This window comes from Phacochoerus africanus, chromosome 6 (assembly GCF_016906955.1).
Source record: "Phacochoerus africanus isolate WHEZ1 chromosome 6, ROS_Pafr_v1, whole genome shotgun sequence".
NCBI classification, from domain to species: domain Eukaryota; kingdom Metazoa; phylum Chordata; class Mammalia; order Artiodactyla; family Suidae; genus Phacochoerus; species Phacochoerus africanus.
Genome location: NC_062549.1, coordinates 25,454,334 through 25,471,601, shown reverse-complemented (window position 1 = coordinate 25,471,601; position 17,268 = coordinate 25,454,334). Strand labels below are relative to the sequence as shown.

General features: G+C 32.6%; 1 protein-coding gene across 2 annotated transcripts in view; it reads right to left on the bottom strand.

Annotated features, from left to right (window-relative positions):
* Positions 1-17,268, bottom strand: part of CSMD3 (CUB and Sushi multiple domains 3) — a 1,203,192-nt gene that overhangs the window by 333,452 nt on the left and 852,472 nt on the right. For both annotated transcript variants that reach the window (XM_047783389.1, XM_047783390.1), the window contains one exon: positions 12,153-12,309. In XM_047783389.1, the coding sequence (XP_047639345.1) occupies positions 12,153-12,309 (157 nt within the window). The remainder of the gene's footprint in view (positions 1-12,152; positions 12,310-17,268) is intronic.

Below are 17,268 nucleotides of genomic sequence, written 5' to 3'. Positions count from 1 at the left end.
AACTTTGTCATCTTAAAATTCACAAGCAGAAAATAATCCATGCTTGTCATACAACACCTATGATAATCCTCTTTTTTTTCTTGGTTTTTAGGGCCACAGCAAGGCATATGGAAATTCCCAGGCTAGGGGTCTAATCGAAGCTACAGCTGCTGGCCTACACCACAGCCACAGCTAGAGCTGAGCCATGTCTGTGAACTACACTACAACTCACGGCAATGCCAGATCCTTAAACCCACTGAGCAAGGCCAGGGATCAAACCCGCAACCTCATGGTTCCTAGTTGGATTCATCTCCACTGAGCCACAAGGGGAATTCCCAATCCTCTTTGATTCAGACATGATAAAGAACAGAGAGAGAAGAAAGCATTGAAAAAAATTACATGTTCCTTTTTTGTCAGTAATCAAACTAATCAAAAAAAGACACGCATTTTTCACTAATCAAACTAATAATCAGATATATCAGACTCCAAAATGACAAATTTTATTAAAATGCCTTAAGACAATCCTTACAGTTTTGAGTCTATAGACATTAAGAGTTTAAACAAATATACAAAAAAAGCTCATGCAAATGATTGCTATGCATTTCCAACCAGAGGATTAGGAGTTAAGGTAAAAAATTCTTTTCTTCTTTTTAATTGCTGATGCTCTAAATCCTATGTATAAAGTTCTGACTAGAATGTTACTCAAAGACATTCCTAACATTTAATCTTTGAGTATAAAAATGTAAGTGATAAGTTATTAAACATGTTAGTTTGTGTCTTGTATATCATACCTTCGTACATAATTCTGAGATAGTGGGATTTAGCTTTGCCTGAATGGTAATTTTTAGTCATCAGTGTTTTAGTATAGATATAGTGGGCATACTCTAGATGTATCTACAAATAAATTTTATTAGATATTGACAAATTTCTCCTGTATAACCATACCAGTTTATATCCTTCAAAGTGTATGAGTTCAGGTTCTTCAAATTATTATCAACATTTAGTATCATACAGCTATTTAATTTTTACCAATTTTATGAACATACGAGAGAAAATTATTTAGACTTTAATTTTCATTTCTTAATTTCTATCAAGCACTTTTTGCCTTTTGCTTATTGTTACTATTGTGAAATTTTTTGCCCATATTTTATTTTATTTTATTGGCTGCACCCATGGCATATGGAAGTTACCAGGCTGGGGTTCGAATCTATGCTGCCACAAAGACAATGCTGGATACTTAACCTGTTTCACCACAGCAGGAAGACTTTGCCCATATTTTCTATTATATTATTTTAAAAAATTTATTTTTAGGATTCCTTTCTATGGAGTATAAGTTTTCCTGTTATATGGTAACAGTTTCCCTCTAAAACATTTTATTTTAAAATTTTGTTCATGGTATATTCTGACATAGATTTATAAAAATAAAAATAATAATACTAAATAATAATGACTTGGTCAAGAAAATAGAAGCCACTTATTTTTATTGCTAAAATTCAATACAAGAAATTGGAGGGAAAATACAAAAAATGCAGAGAATGTGAAGGTCAAAGGCTACCGAAGGTTTTTAGGAAATCCAGAAATTCAGGGAAGCTGCTGCCACATACAACCACCTGCCAGAACCACATTCCTGTCTGCAGATGCTGGTGAAAAATAATGGCTTCATCATCAGTTCCACCTTTTAGCTCTCACAGGATTGCCTTTAATTGGCAAGGTCTAAGCAGAGATCACTGGCAAGGGCATGGGAAATGTAGATGACAGATTTTTAGTCTCTACACTTAAGGGAAGTATCTAGAAGGGCTGGAATGTTACTGAACATTAATAGATTTTTGCTTGTTTATCTTCACTGGTTTTGCTTCACATTAAGATACTTCTATTCTAGGTCACACTTTTTTCTAAGCATTTTAGAGTTTTGACACTCATATACGAATATTCAATCTGCCAGAAATTAATTTGATATCAGGAGTAAATTAGTAGGTCATTAAATATTTAAGTTCAAAATTTACAAAACTTTTGTGATACGAAGGCTATAAAAATGGTAATAACTCTTTCTGTTACTCTAATATGAAAAAATCATATCCAATATTGTATATATAAATGACATACGAATTTTTCCTTTAATATTTTAGTTAGAATATCTTGTACTATAACATAGCATTAGTCAATACTTTATTGTCAGGTTAGTTTTCAGGACACAGACTAACTTTGTTGCTCCCTTGAAATTTACTTATTTTCTACTTGCATTTTCATTAAATAAGCTGTATATGAAGAATAAAGTTAGAATTAATAGGTTATCTGATTATTTTTCATGATTAACTTGGTCAAAAATATATTCATAACTAAGAGTTTAAGTAGAATAATTTATTATATATTTATAAAGCTAGTATGCGAGAAATGGCATCACAAATTAGCTCTTGCCTTTCTTAATTTGAATATAAAATTTGAAATGGCTGTGTTCCATATAAATTACTGAATTATTTCCAGCAACAAAACTCAAAGGCTAAGAAAATCCATATACATGGGTACAATATACCCATATATAATGGGGTACAATAGTATATATATATATGTGTGTGTATATATGTGTGTGTGTGTGTGTGTATAATACATGTATATGTGTGTGTGTGTATATATATATGTGTAAAATATATATATATGTGTGTGTGTGTATAATAGTTATATATATGTAAACTACTGCCCTGGGATAATGAACATTTCAGAAATTGGCTTTTCAGAAAATTAAGTGTTCAGAAGTGATAATAAGATGACATCAGATCCTAGAGGTGATGCCCAATAGCTGGACATCAGGGACATTTTCCAGATCAGCTTTTGAGAAGAAAATTCTATAATCTATCAAAAAGGTGCAATTTACCTCTTTAATGGATGGTTGTTCAAAATACCCATTTTTTTTCTACTGAATAAAAGTAGGGTAATTAGAAATGAACAGAGCTAGAAGAATGTGCAATGAAGCATATCCTTGAGAAACAGAGTTTAAAGATTTCATGAACAACATAAAAGATACTAGGCCTAAGACACAGTTTGACAGTAAATTTGGTGAGAAATAAACCATTATGATTCTTAGGCTTAAAATGACAAAAATTTCTTTAGGAAGAATTGCGCTAACATTTTAAAGAATTATTTTTTTAAACATATCAAAAGTTTAAAAAAGTATTAAATCCACAGAATTCTAAATATAAAATGTACACAATTTGGATTGGAGGTAATATAGCACAGTGATTAAGCTCACACATTCTAGAGGTAAAGCCCCTCAGTTAAATTTTCATGTCTGCACTTATGAGCTTTGTCACCCTGGGCAAATAACAACTTCTCTCTAGCTGCTTTTCCTTCCCTTCTCACTGAGGATAATAGTACTTCCCTCATAGAGTTATAGCTTGTGTCTAGTAGGTAGTAGATAAATGCTAGCAATTATTTTAACTCTAATGTTATAAAAATGTTAAAAGTCTCTGTGTGCCTTTTAAATTAAATCTGAGCCCCTTGCTATAGTCCTCACTCTTGCCTAGCTTCCAACTTCCTCATTTATCCCACTCTCTTTGCTTACCCATCTCTAGCCAAATAATTTATGACCAAGTCTTCTCTTAGGCCCTTGACCTTCTGATCTACCTGCCTAGAACTTTCTTTCCTCAGATCTGTATGTGGTTGCCTCTTATGTAATTCAAGTAATAATTCAGGTGACACAACCTGAGAGAGTCCCTGAACAAACTGGTTTCAATAGACCCATTTTCTGTACTGTCTATTCCATCACCAGGTTATACATTATTTCTAAATGCCTCTTATCTTTTGCTCAAATCTTTCTTTTCTGTCTGGTCTCACTAAAAAGTTAGTTCCATATGGGCAGGAACTTTTTCTTCTTCAGTGTACTCTTTATCCCCAGAGCATAAAACATTCCAGTAGGGGAAGACAAAACTTCAACCTATGACCCAATGAATAATTTCCGCAATAAACAAGTTAATTCCAATAGAGAAGATAAGACATGTAACCATAAAGAAATGACGTTTCTGCAACTCAACCTTCAGAAAGAAATACAGTAACAGACATCAGATTTAGGAATCCACTCTTGAATATGTATGGAAGGGTTGAGAGAATCTGGCCATAATATCCTATCAGGTTTTTCTAAGTTCTGTTTTAGAGTTAATCAGGACAGAGTGATGTTTTGGGGAGGAATTGTATTGAGATCCTAATTTCTCATCCAACATTAGAATAAGGAAATGACTCTCACTTTACTCCCTTACACTCTCTAGGGAAGACAACTATGCATGAGAGAGCCACAAGGGAATAAACAATTAATCTGTATTGTATAAAACACCTGAAAAAATGCTTCGTCTAGATCTTCATTTGGAATAAGTTTCAGATTTCTCAAGGGCAAGAGTTATTGTTAGCCATTTTTGAAAAGAATGGAAGAGTGGCCTGACTCATGGAAGGAGTTTATTCTGAGAGTTTGGAGAGATAGAAGAGTAATTGAATTTCCTAATATTAGTCAAGGTCTGATCAAGTTTGTAAAAGGGTTTCATATTCAACCAGCATAGCTGTCCATACTTCAATTCTCTAAAGCCAACATGAATTGACTGAGAGATTAATTTGGGAGAAGGAGGATATCTTTACAAAAGACTAAATGAGATTTTCTTGACAACTCTAAAGGATGAAGATGGAAGAGATTTAATTTGTTTTAGAAGAATAAAGGAATAGGACATTTTCTCCCCTCAAATGTGGTGTAGTATTTTCATACCAGGTGTGTTATAATTTATTTATTGTGGAGGAAAGTGAGAGAAGCTCACTATCTTCTTAGTATTGCAGAACTAAAACAATTAATAATAGGTGAGCCAAATGCAAACTTTCTATGCACTCAAGAGTCTCCAGACTTCCATGACACCATTAATAACAGAGGCATATATTAATACAGTATCTTTGAAATTATTATGTTTTGGAATATCTAGTACAGGTGTACATCATAGTAGATATGTACTCTATCTTCTCGATATCTATTCTTTTCTTCTCCCTCATGATTAAAACCCCGATCTTGCTCCTAGCAGCAGTTGAATCATATCAGGCAGCATATCATGACAGTCTAGCAATAACCCAATTATTTAGTCTGCCATATACTTCCTTTTTTCCAGCTTGCTTGCTAGGAAATTTAGGAATAACCACATATCTTCGCTTAGGACAAAAAGAGATAGAAGAATGTCTAACAAAAGATTTTGCATTTGTAGTACCACCTGTTCCCTCTTTCTTTTTTGAAGGTGAGAACAAAAAGTTAATACTCTAATATTCACCATTTTGCTAGTGAATAAGAATGTCACAGAGAAAAGATAGGGACATGACACTTGTTGCCCAGGTTTAGCAACTGAATCAAGACCTACCTAACTCTTTTCTCTCCACAGCTCTTACGTGATAAAAATAAACCCTGGTTGTTTAAGCAATGGTTGGGTTTTCCAACCATGAAGCCAAAATCAGCATCTCAATCACTGTTTCCACTACTTAGTCCATTTGCTATTCTTAGTGATTACATAATGAATGGGCCAATAAAACAGTTGAAATAAAACACACCTTAAAAGCTTGTTCTAAAATATTTCTTCATTTTAATTTCAGCCAAATGCAATTCTGTGTACTTAAAAGTGAAATAACTAGACAACATCAAGTGTTATTAAGTCTACAAACAGATAATAGAAAGGTGGACAAAAAGTAACTATCATTAAGGCAGGTATCAGTAGATAAGGATGGTCTTAAAAGACCTGTTTATGCTAAAACTAGAATTGTAAGAATCTAGGCAAGTGGGAGTAATCTGAATTAAATTATTTGCTCTATTTGCTTGAAAGTGCTTAACATGTTCTTTCTAATCTCTGTGCTTTTCTTCATGCTATTTTGTTTGCCTAGAATATGCTCCACTATTCTTTTCTGTTATCCACCAACACAACCTTTAATACTACCTCATTCATGAATCCTTATCTGATCTGCTGTAGCCAAATATCCTTTCTCTGTGTCTTTAATCCTCTTAATGTGAATACTAGAGCTCCCTGCGTCTTACAATGTTCTCTCAGATGTTTCAGAAACAAAGGTGGAATGATTTTAAGGGAAACATACCACATGGCAAGTGGGGAGTTGGGTTTAGAAATGACTGGATACAGGGATTCACACACAAAACATTTTCCCTCATGTTTGAGCTCCTTAGCAAAAATTCTCAGTTGTTCAGGAATTAATTACTGCCTCTAAGAATTTTAGGGATATAAAATCTGTGGCTTAGTAAAATCATCTATATTACCAAAAAGTTGTATAAAATCAGTATTCAGACCACATGCCAATTTAGCAAGAATATGTAAAAATTTGTAATTGAACTAAAACTGACTAAAGACATTATGAAGTGAAATGGCCCCATGAAAAACTATGCACAATATGTTTGCAAAAATGTATAACCACAATACTATATCCACAACTAATGTAGGTCCATTAATCCATTAGTTGTGGATATAGACTACTGCAAAAGAAGTATTTAAAAAATAGGCTAATTCTGGTTGAAGGAATCAGCATTAAATCAGGACATACTTGAAATGGTTTTGAATATTTCAATTGATACTCCAGGTGGGTAAGAAATACTGAAGAAAAAAAAAAGAAGAAGAAGAAGCCTAGACACATGAGCTAAGGCTGGAAACCAAAGTATGTTTGGAGGATGGATATTAGCTTATTTCAAAGCTAGGAAATCTGTGTTTAACTATTAAGAAAATTGCAGATATGTAGAAAGACTGCCATTATAAAAATCAGAAGTAACACCTAGGAACAAATACAATTAATAACAGATGTGTTACTACCTTCAGGATTCTTCCTAACAAAGTAGCTCAGAATATAGCTGTTGGGTTAGAAAATCTTACAAGCATTTTCTGACCTGGTGATAGTCATAGACACCATGGAATTAGATTATAAACATTTTAGTTCCAGATCTGAAACAGAAATATTTTAGTTTCAGTTTTGAGACTGAAAAATATAGATGCATGTCTGCCCTTTCTAAAAAATAATTGGTTTTATACTTTCTTCCCAATTCTATAGCTTTCCATCTTAAAAATTACATATTTCTATAGTGAACAGCCAGAGTTATTAAAAAAGAAGGGTACAATGACAATGAATACACAACCATACAAAATCTATGGAAAAAGAAGTGGTTCTGAAAGGGAAATTCATAGTGATATAGGCCCTCATCAAAACACAAGAAAAACATCTTAAATCAACAATTTAACCTACCACCTAAAAGAATTAGAAAAGAATAACAAACAAAACTTAAAATAAGCAGAAGGAAAGAAATGATAAAGATCAGAGAGGAAATAAATAAAATAGAGATTAAAAATAGGAAAAAAAATCAATAAAATAAAGAGCAGTTCTCTGAAAGCATAAACAAAATTGACAAGCTTCTGGCCAGACTCACCAAGATTAAGAGAGAAAGAATCCAAAATAAACAAAATAATAAGTGAAAAAGGATAAATCTCAACTGATACTACAGTAATAGCAAAAAAAAAAAAAGAAAAGAAAAGAAATAGTAAGAGAATACTATGAATGGTTATATGCCAACAAATTTGACAACCTAGAATAAATGGACAACATTCTAGAAACAAACAGCCCATAAAACCGAATCAAGAAGAAATGAATAATTTGAACAGACCTATTACTAGAAATAAAATTGAATATGTAATAAAAACACTCCCTACAAACAAAAGTCCAGGACCAGATGGCTTCACAGGCAAAAAGAGGTATGTTTCTACCAAACATACAAAGAAGAACTTATATTGATTGCTCTTAAACTATTCCAAAAGATTGAAGAAGGAATACACCCAAAGACATTCTATGAAGCTATCATCATCCCAATACCAAAACCAGATGACATTTCAAAAAAAGAAAATTATAGGCCAATATCATTGATGAATATAGATGCAAAAAATTCTCAACAAAATTTTAGCCAACCAAATCCAACAACAAATGAAAAAGATCATACACCATGACCAAGTGGGGCTTGTCCCAAATTCACAAGGATAGTTCAATTTCATGTACCACATTAACAAAAGTCAAAAACCACATGATCATCTCAATAGATGCTGAAAAAACATTTCACACAATCCAACATCCACTCATGCTAAAAACTTTTACTGAGTGGGTACAAAGTGAACATATCTCCATATCATAAAAACCATTTGTGACAAACCCACAGCAATATAACATTCAATTGCAAAAAGCTGAAAACCTTCCTGCTAAAATCTGGAACAAGACAAGGATCCCCACTCTCACTGCTTTTATATAGTATTGGAAGTCCTAGCCACAGAAATCAGACAAGCGAAAGAAAGAACAGGTATCTAAATTGGAAGAGAAGAGGTAAAATTGTCACTCAGTGTAGATAACATGATATGATATATAGAAAACCCTAAGGACTCTGCACAAAAACTACTTGAACTGATCAACAAATTCAACAAAGTATCAGGATACAAGATTAATATTCAGAAATCAACTGCATTTCTTTATATTAACAATAAAATATTAGAAAATGAATATATAAAAAAACAATACCTTTTAAAATTTCACCCCCCAAAATAAAAGACCTAGTACATCTGTCCAAGGGGGTGAGAGAATTATACTCAGAGAACTATAAAACATCAATCAAGGAAAATAAAGAGGATTCAAAGAAATGGAAAGATATCACATGCTCCTGGCTTGGAGGAACTAATATTGTTAAAATGGCCATACTACCCAAAGCAATCTACAGATTTAATATGATCCCTATCAAAGTACCCATAACATTTTTTACAGAACTAGAACAAATAATCCAAAAATTTATATGGAACTATGAAAGACCCAGAATTGCCAAAGAATCCTGAGGGAGGAAAGAAAAAAGCAAGCTGGAGGCATAACTCTTCCAGACTTCAGACAATATTACAAAGCTATAGTAATCAAGACAATATGGCACTGTTACAAAAACAGACATACAGATCAATGGAATAGAACAGAGGGCCCAGAAATAAACCCAGATACCTATGGTCAATTAATCTTCAATAAAAGAGGCAGGAATATAAAATGGGGAAAAGACAATCTCTTCTGGAAGTGGTGCTGAGAAAACTGGACAGCTGCATGTAAATCAGTGAAACTAGAATACATCCTCACACCATGCACAAAAATAAGCTCAAAATGGCTTAAAGAGTTGAACAGAAGACAAGACACCATAAAGCTATAGAAGCGAACATAGGCAAAATGTTTTCTGACATAAACCATACAAATATTTTCTGAGGTCAGTCTGCCAAGGCAATAGAAATTAAAACAAAAATAAACCAATGGGACCTAATCAAACTTACAAGCTTTTGCACAGCAAAGGACACCATAAAACAAACAAAATACAACCAATGGAATGGAGAAAATCATTGCAAACAATACAAATTACAAGGGCTTAATCTCCAAAATACACAAACAACTCATACAACTCAACAACAAAAAACCAAATGACCCAATCAAAAAATGGGCAGAAGACCTAAATACACATTTCCCCAAAGAAGACACATGGACGGCCAGTAGGCACATGAGTAAAAAATGTTCAACATCAGTAATTATTTGAGAAATGCAAACCAAAACTACAATGAAATACCACTTCACACCATTCAGAATGATCATCATTAATAATTCTACAAATAACAAATGCTAAAGAAGCTGTGGGGAAAAGGCAACCCTCTTGCACTGTTGGTGGGAATATAAATTGGTACAACCACTATGGAAAACAGTATGGAGGTACCTCAGAAAACTAAATATAGAACTACCATATGATCCAGCAATCCCACTCCTGGGCATATATCCAGACAAAACTTGCATTCAGAAAGGTACATGCACCCCTATGTTCATTGTAGCACTATTTACAATAGCCAAGATATTGAAACAAGCTAAATGTGCATCAAGAGAAGAATAGATTAAGAAGGTGTGGTGCATATACACATGGAATACTACTGAGCTGTAAAAAGAACAAAACAATGCCCTTTGCACAACATGCATGCAACTAGAGATTCTCATCCTAAGTGAATTAAGTCAGAAAGAGAAAAATACCATATGGTATCACTTATACATGGAATTTAAAATGTGGCACAGTTGAACATACCTATAGTACAGAAACAGACTCACAGACATCAAGAACGGACTTGTTGCCAAGGAGGAGGGGAGAGAGTAGGAAGAACATGGAATTTGGGTTAGTAGATGCAAACTATAACATTTAAAATGGATAAGCAGTGGGGTCTCCTGTATAGCACAGGGAACTATATCCAATCACTTGTGATAGAACATTAAGGAAGACAATATGAGAAGAAAAATGTATGTATATGTACAACTGTGTCACCTTGCTATACAGCAGAAATTGGCACAATATTGTCAATCAACTATACTTTAATCTTTAATTTAAAAAAGGGGGGGGAGGTCACTTCAAATATTTTCGTTTTTAAGAATTTTGCTTATTTTTTGGCAACTAGTAGCTCATCGCAATGACAATAAAATCAGCGATTTTACTCATTCCAGACACCTCAGAACCCCATACAATATTAAATCCAGATATGGTCTACAATGTCCAGCATCTTTGAATGAATAATCTCAAGTTACATAGAATTTAAATATTAGAAAAGAAAATATAGGTTTCATAAACCCATTGACATTTTAGAAAAAGAGAAATGCAAAGGGATGACCATTGTGTAAACATTGAGCCATGGATTGAAAAAAGTCACCAGCCCTGTCAGAAAATAGAAAGGGAAAGAGGAAAGCAGATTTAAAAAACATCTGAGCAGGCCACACCAATTAAATTTGAGCAATAACCTTCAATACTATTAATTTTGGTCCATCACACAGCAGTATCTGTAAACACATTTGCTTGGATTTTCATTTTTCTTTGGGAGGACTCCATAAGAGATCACATTGTACACAACAGTTCTCAGGATTTAAAAAAATACGTGTTCAGCATCACCTTGTTAATTTATGTTGTGTTAATTTAGTGATGTAACAATTCTAGCACAGGTAGGAAAAAACCTTGAAATAAACAAGGAACAAGAATAGTCTCTCAGTATTATGTCTCCTTTCTTTTACTTCTCATATCATTAAGAAGGAGATATTTTCATGAATAATAATTTGATTTAAATTCCCTTTAGGATCCCATGAATCTTGATGCTGTAACCTTTCCACAGTTTCTTAATTTCTATGATAGTTTCCATTCATTTGAGTTCTTGAGAAAATTTAAGGAACTCATTTGACCTTCTTTCAAATATTCTAACAGTAAGGATTTCTGAATATTGCTACTTAGTTTATTTTGTTATATTAAATGAGTATTATGAACTTCCAAAAACTGAGTTAATCTGATAAATTATAAATTTGTTAAACACACAGCCAGTAATCACCTCAGTTTTACATGCACTGTACTTTCCAAGAACAGTTCTTACATAAAACAGAACCTCAATAATAGGTTATTTGAATATGATTTACTGTTCATTGATGTAATTAGTCTATTAAATTACGGTACTGGTAAAATAAATTCATTCAGTTCATGTAACAATTAATGTAACACACATACCTATAATGCTCAATGGTTCTCAGTCTTTGAGCTTCCACCTGTTTAAATGTCAAAATAGCTGACTTGAGGTCAACTTGAGCTGACAATAGGTCTGTATAAATTTATTTTTAACCAGGGAATTTAAACACAAAAGCAAAATAAACTAATAACTTAGCTACTCTTCAGTGTAAAATCATCTGAAATCATCCAGTTATCAAAGGCTGACCAACTGTAACTACTTCGTAGGTATCGCATGTGTTTTGCAATTACAGGTAGAGGCTCAAACATTGGATTCCTATTTATTAAAAAGTATAATTAAGTTTAAGTTCTTAAATATTGCATGAGGAAAATGCTGCCATTAAAATATATAAATAAATAAGGTACAAGTCACAAAGAACTTAAACTTTCTGAACCATAAGTTGTTTCAACTGTAAAATGCCAATAATTAGAATACCTGTAATTTTTTAAGTTGTTGTTAGAGTCAAATAAATTTACATTTGTAGAAGGGAGTTGTAAATTGCAAACTGATAATCAAATGTTGAATATTACTTCACCAGGTGTATTGAAAAAATTTAATAAGTATTTAGCATTAATATTCGGCCTTTTTTTTTTCCAAAATACTTACTGGTATAGACAAGTTGAAAGCCTTCATCGGTCCCTTCAGAATCAGAATTAAATTCTAGCCAGAGCTGGTTTGAAGTACTACTAAGTGTCAGTCCTCTCATAGATGCACCAGTAAAAGCACCTAGTAGATGAGTTGTTTTGTCTTTTCCATCATAAATCTGCAAAACATTTTTATAGATTAAAATGTAAATATGCCACTAATAACCAATTAAGAGTATGTATTTAGACCTATGAAGAAAATGAAAATATTATGTTCTTTATAAATCAGGTTTACATTTTCCAAGAACAACCACATATATTAATTCCTACAAATACCAGAGTAAGGAAGTTAGACTCCACATGGGTAATTTTAACGTTCCAAGCTCAGTAGACACTAAATAAAACTCAAACATATATCATAATTTTTTTGATCTGATTATAAAAACAATGCTTTTTATGGCAGACAATTAAAATTGAAAATAGCTGGAGAAAGGTTGGTTTCTAAAGTTGGTTTGGTTCGTGGGTTGTTTTTCTGACCTTGCTCAAGGACACTGAAAATCTGCTTTTCTAATAACATAATATAAAATATAGTTGCCTCTTTGCAATTTCTATACTTTATTCATGTCTTCAACTTATTTTATTTTTGACATTTTAAAAATGTTGAGTACTAAATGCTTTTAAAGACTGATTTAACAAGGCAAAAATATACAAAGCAAAATTTATATGCTCTGGAAGTTCCCACCTCATTCCTATTTTTCTGAAGGAGAAGCTTCTCATTGGACTCTAATTTGCTTTTATTTTATCAAGGCATTGTAGACATTCCTTCAGGTAACTACATATGGATTCTTCCCTTTGAAATCTACCTAATACACTATAACAATTTGCTGTTTAATTTGCATATTAATAAAGTTTTTTACCACTAAGAGTAATGCTGAAATAAATACCTTTTACATTCAATCTCACACTTTTTTTGGTACTTGTATTTCAGTAAGAAAGTTTTCAATATATTGGGAGCTAAAGTGTCTATTATTGTCAGATTATTTTCCAAAAAAAATGTGTAGTAATTATTTATAGCAAAGATCTGCCAACAGTGCAGTTTACCATTCTTTTTCCTTTGAGGCATGTATTTGTAGGTGGTAGTTATTACCCTGAGAAGTGTCAAAATTGGTTTTCGTAGTTGATAAAATCTTAGATAAATACAATGATTTGTGGTCCTACAAAGACCAACGCTCACAAATCTCATTCCACAGTATTTAGTTTCATGGAGTCGGAGCTGGAAGTCCCTTCTGTGAATTATAATAAATAGAAAAAGACGAGAAATACTGCCAAAAGTTACCTGCCTCTTGCCTGAAACTGGCTTACTTTTGACCTGACATTAGTGTAAAAATTATGTCACTAAACTCCTAATTCAGAGGTCTTGCCATAGTGCCAATGTTCCCCTAAAGTAGAATTCACTATATTCATGACACCTAAAAGATGATATTTAGACATTTTAGACAATGGAGCATATTATATTAATTTACATGATATATATTTTTTGTGCTAAATTGTTGTATTTAACTAGATAATCTATTTAGAATGTTTTCTACAATTTGTACTTTAAAACTCATCTATAACCTATTTTCATCAAATTACCCTTATTAGGTTTTAGTATAAGATTGTGTTAATTTAACAAAAGTTAATTGGAAAAATTTTACTGCATTTCTAATATCTGGATTATTCAAATAAAATAATGAGCCTTTGCTATCTACTAATTCAAGGTATTCTTCAATGCAAGAAAATATTCTTAAGTTTTTATTTATTTAATTATTCCTTGTCAATTTTCTCATTTTATGAAGTGCCTGAATGCTATTACTTGAAATTGAATATTCAGTCTCCAAAATATACTGCAATTCATTTATATTTTTTTCCTTCCAAAAATCTTTTTTCTCTGTATTATGCGACAATTTCTGCTGGATCTTCCACCCTAACAATTAATTTTCAGCAATGATTAATGTCTTTTTTGGTCTTCTATTAAAATCTTAAATTTTCAAATTATTGGTCAAGTTCGATAGTCAGTCTCTTTCTCTCTCTCTCTCTCTCTCCCCCCTCCGCCCTCTCTTTTGCTCTATCCTGTTTTTGGTACTCTAATTGCACTATCTTAAGATATTTCATTTATTTTATGTACAAAACTAGTTTTTTTCTTACTTCTGGTTACTGAATTCCATTAACTATGTGCTTATTTATCCTTAGGTACTTAAAGTTTTATGTTTCCCTATTATCGATACAGACTTTAAATGTTGTAAAGACAACATTTTTTTTAATTTAATGTGCTATACAAATGTAGCTTTTGTTCAGAGCCCCTCCTATCTTTTTTTAACAACACCCTGTAACATTTTTGCACAAAAGTTCAGACCTCTCCAGTAATGGCCTTTCTGCTCTCTCCCTTTGTACCTGAGGGAATCTATAGCTTCACCTGTACACTCTAGGCTCCACCTATTTACTTGTTGTTTTGTCATTACCACTGAGAAGAAAATAGAAATAAGAGGGAATGAGTTTTAATGCTCAATCCAACATGCACACTGAATTCCTAAAAGCAAACAATCTTACTGATCTCTCTCTTCTTTTTAAAATGTCTCCGTCAATTTTTTAAAAACAGCATGTTGACTGTTTAAAGTGTATTTCAATATTACATGAAGGGCTGTATGAACTAATTTCCTAAAATTATACAGGAGTACCAGAAATTCCTGGTGAAATCTATTTTTATCATACAAATACATCTCTGTTGTAATTATCAGCAAGATTTAGTCTTCAACAAAGCTAAAGAAAGTTTTTTTGTTTTTTTTTTTTTTTTTGGTCTTTTTGCTATTTCTTGGTCTTGGGCCGCTCCCGCGGCATATGGAGATTCCCAGGCTAGGGGTCCAATCGGAGCTGTAGCCACCAGCCTACACCAGAGCCACAGCAATTCGGGATCCGAGCCGCGTCTGCGACCTACACCACAGCTCACGGCAACGCCGGATCGTTAACCCGCTGAGCAAGGGCAGGGATCGAACCCGCAACCTCATGGTTCCTAGTCAGATTCGTTAACCACTGCGCCACGACGGGAACTCCTGAAGCAAGTTTTGAGCTTTGATAGCTCAGGAAGATTTCAGGACTGTTTTTTGTTTGATTATATACATTATTTTATATTTCATTTTATTTTTGCCATGCCCATAGCATGCAGAAGTTCCAGAGCCAGGGATGGAATCAATGCCACAAAACTGACAATGCCAAATCCTTACCGCGAGGCCACAAGGGAACCCCTATTTCTTAAGAATAATAGTCATTAGGGATAATTTAGAGACAAGAAAACATTACTAGTCAGAAAACACCACTTTTGTGCCTATGGGTTTCAGATGCTCAATATGCTCAGAAATCTGCTTCTGCATACATTTGTTATGACTCTCAATATACTGTAACTTATAAATACTTTGGTTAGAGCTACATGTTCATAATCATACCACGAAACCAACTGACCAGTGAGTCTTAGTTGTGATTAATACTGTCAAGGTAACCCCATAGGGTATTTTCCTTTTATTTCTCTTACTTCTCACCAATATATGTCATTCATATATTAAATATAATTTTTCTTGGATTCAACTAGTTCTGCTTTCACAAATAGATAAATTTTTAAAATCTTCAGTTTGTCAAAACAGCTAAATAAAGGGAAAATATAAACTAAATAAGTAATTGTTGCAATTGAGTAAGTAGAAACTGGTTATTGAAATTTATTTTTACATTTTAAAAAGTTCTCAATTTTTTTCCTCAGATTTTCAGTGGTAATGACAAAAAGCAATCGTAGCAGAAATGATTATTTTATGTCATATGCATAAATCACTCCTATATATAATGTAAAAAGTAACAAGATAATTCAACACATTTAGTTCCTTGCTCTGCGTTAGGTGCTAGGAATATATATGTGTGTGTATATGTATGTGTGTGTATGTGTGTGTGTGTGTGTGTGTGTATGTATATTTTAATCAAGGCATCATTCTTAACCTGAAGGAGATTAAAAAAAAATGCCCACTATTGTCTGCCATGAGAGACAGATATTTCTATTGAGATTTTTCTATTTTTCAAGCTAGAAGCATACTTTTTCTGTTTTCAAAAGAAACTTTTAAGAAATAATTTTAAAAAATAATCGTTAAAAAATAAGGTACGAAGAAAGAGCTAATATTTTCAAATGAAAAGAGTTATCTTAAGCTCAGCTGGGTGGATCTACTTCAGCACCCAAACTAACTACAGTTTGTTTAACAATGTAAAGTCAAAAGATGAAAATCAAATAATATAGAAGCACGACTATAATTATCAAAATCAAATGAAGTGTGATCCATTCAGGTACAAAATTTTGGAAGTACGTTTAAAATTATTAAATCAAGATGAAAAGCAGGTGTTAATTATGAAGGCTTTAAAAAGCGAAGAGTTTTATGATCAAGTCAAAGCGGTTTAACTTGTAAATAAAATCCTTGAAATGTATTCAAATACATATGGAAGCACAAAGGACAAAAACAGTAGAGCCAAAGACAAATTACATTTGAAGTGGACATGAATGGAATTCTACAAGTAAGAAAATAAAACAGTCAAAATGTACCTTTTATTGTAAAGTAAATTTACAGTACAAAGCGATTATATTAGGTTTGATTAGAACCACATAGAAATTTTGAGATTATTACTTCTCATTTCATTCTACTTAAATTCAGGATCTTTAATCCTGTTTTTATTCATTTGAGTGCATTTTCCTTTCCTTTTTAAAAAGTACATTGTTATGATTATTAGAGATGTCATAATATCTATTTTTATTTTTCAGAAATTTAGAAGACTAAAAAAGGATAAGAGTATACTTTTAATTGGAAGGAAAAGGACTCTGGTGCTCCCCATAGAAATATTCTCAGTTACTTAGCTCCTAATTGAGATAAAGACTTGCTTTTATGACAAAGGTAGAATTTCAAGTTTTCTTAAGAATTAACATCATGAAAGGCATTGAGGGCCTTACAACATTAATGACGCTCTTTGTTGAGACTCTAATGTATAAAATTGCAATTATTTAGGTAGTCTTACACTAGACCAGACTAGAAATTAATACTGCCATGTTTCAATTATCAAACCTTTTGTAATGGACC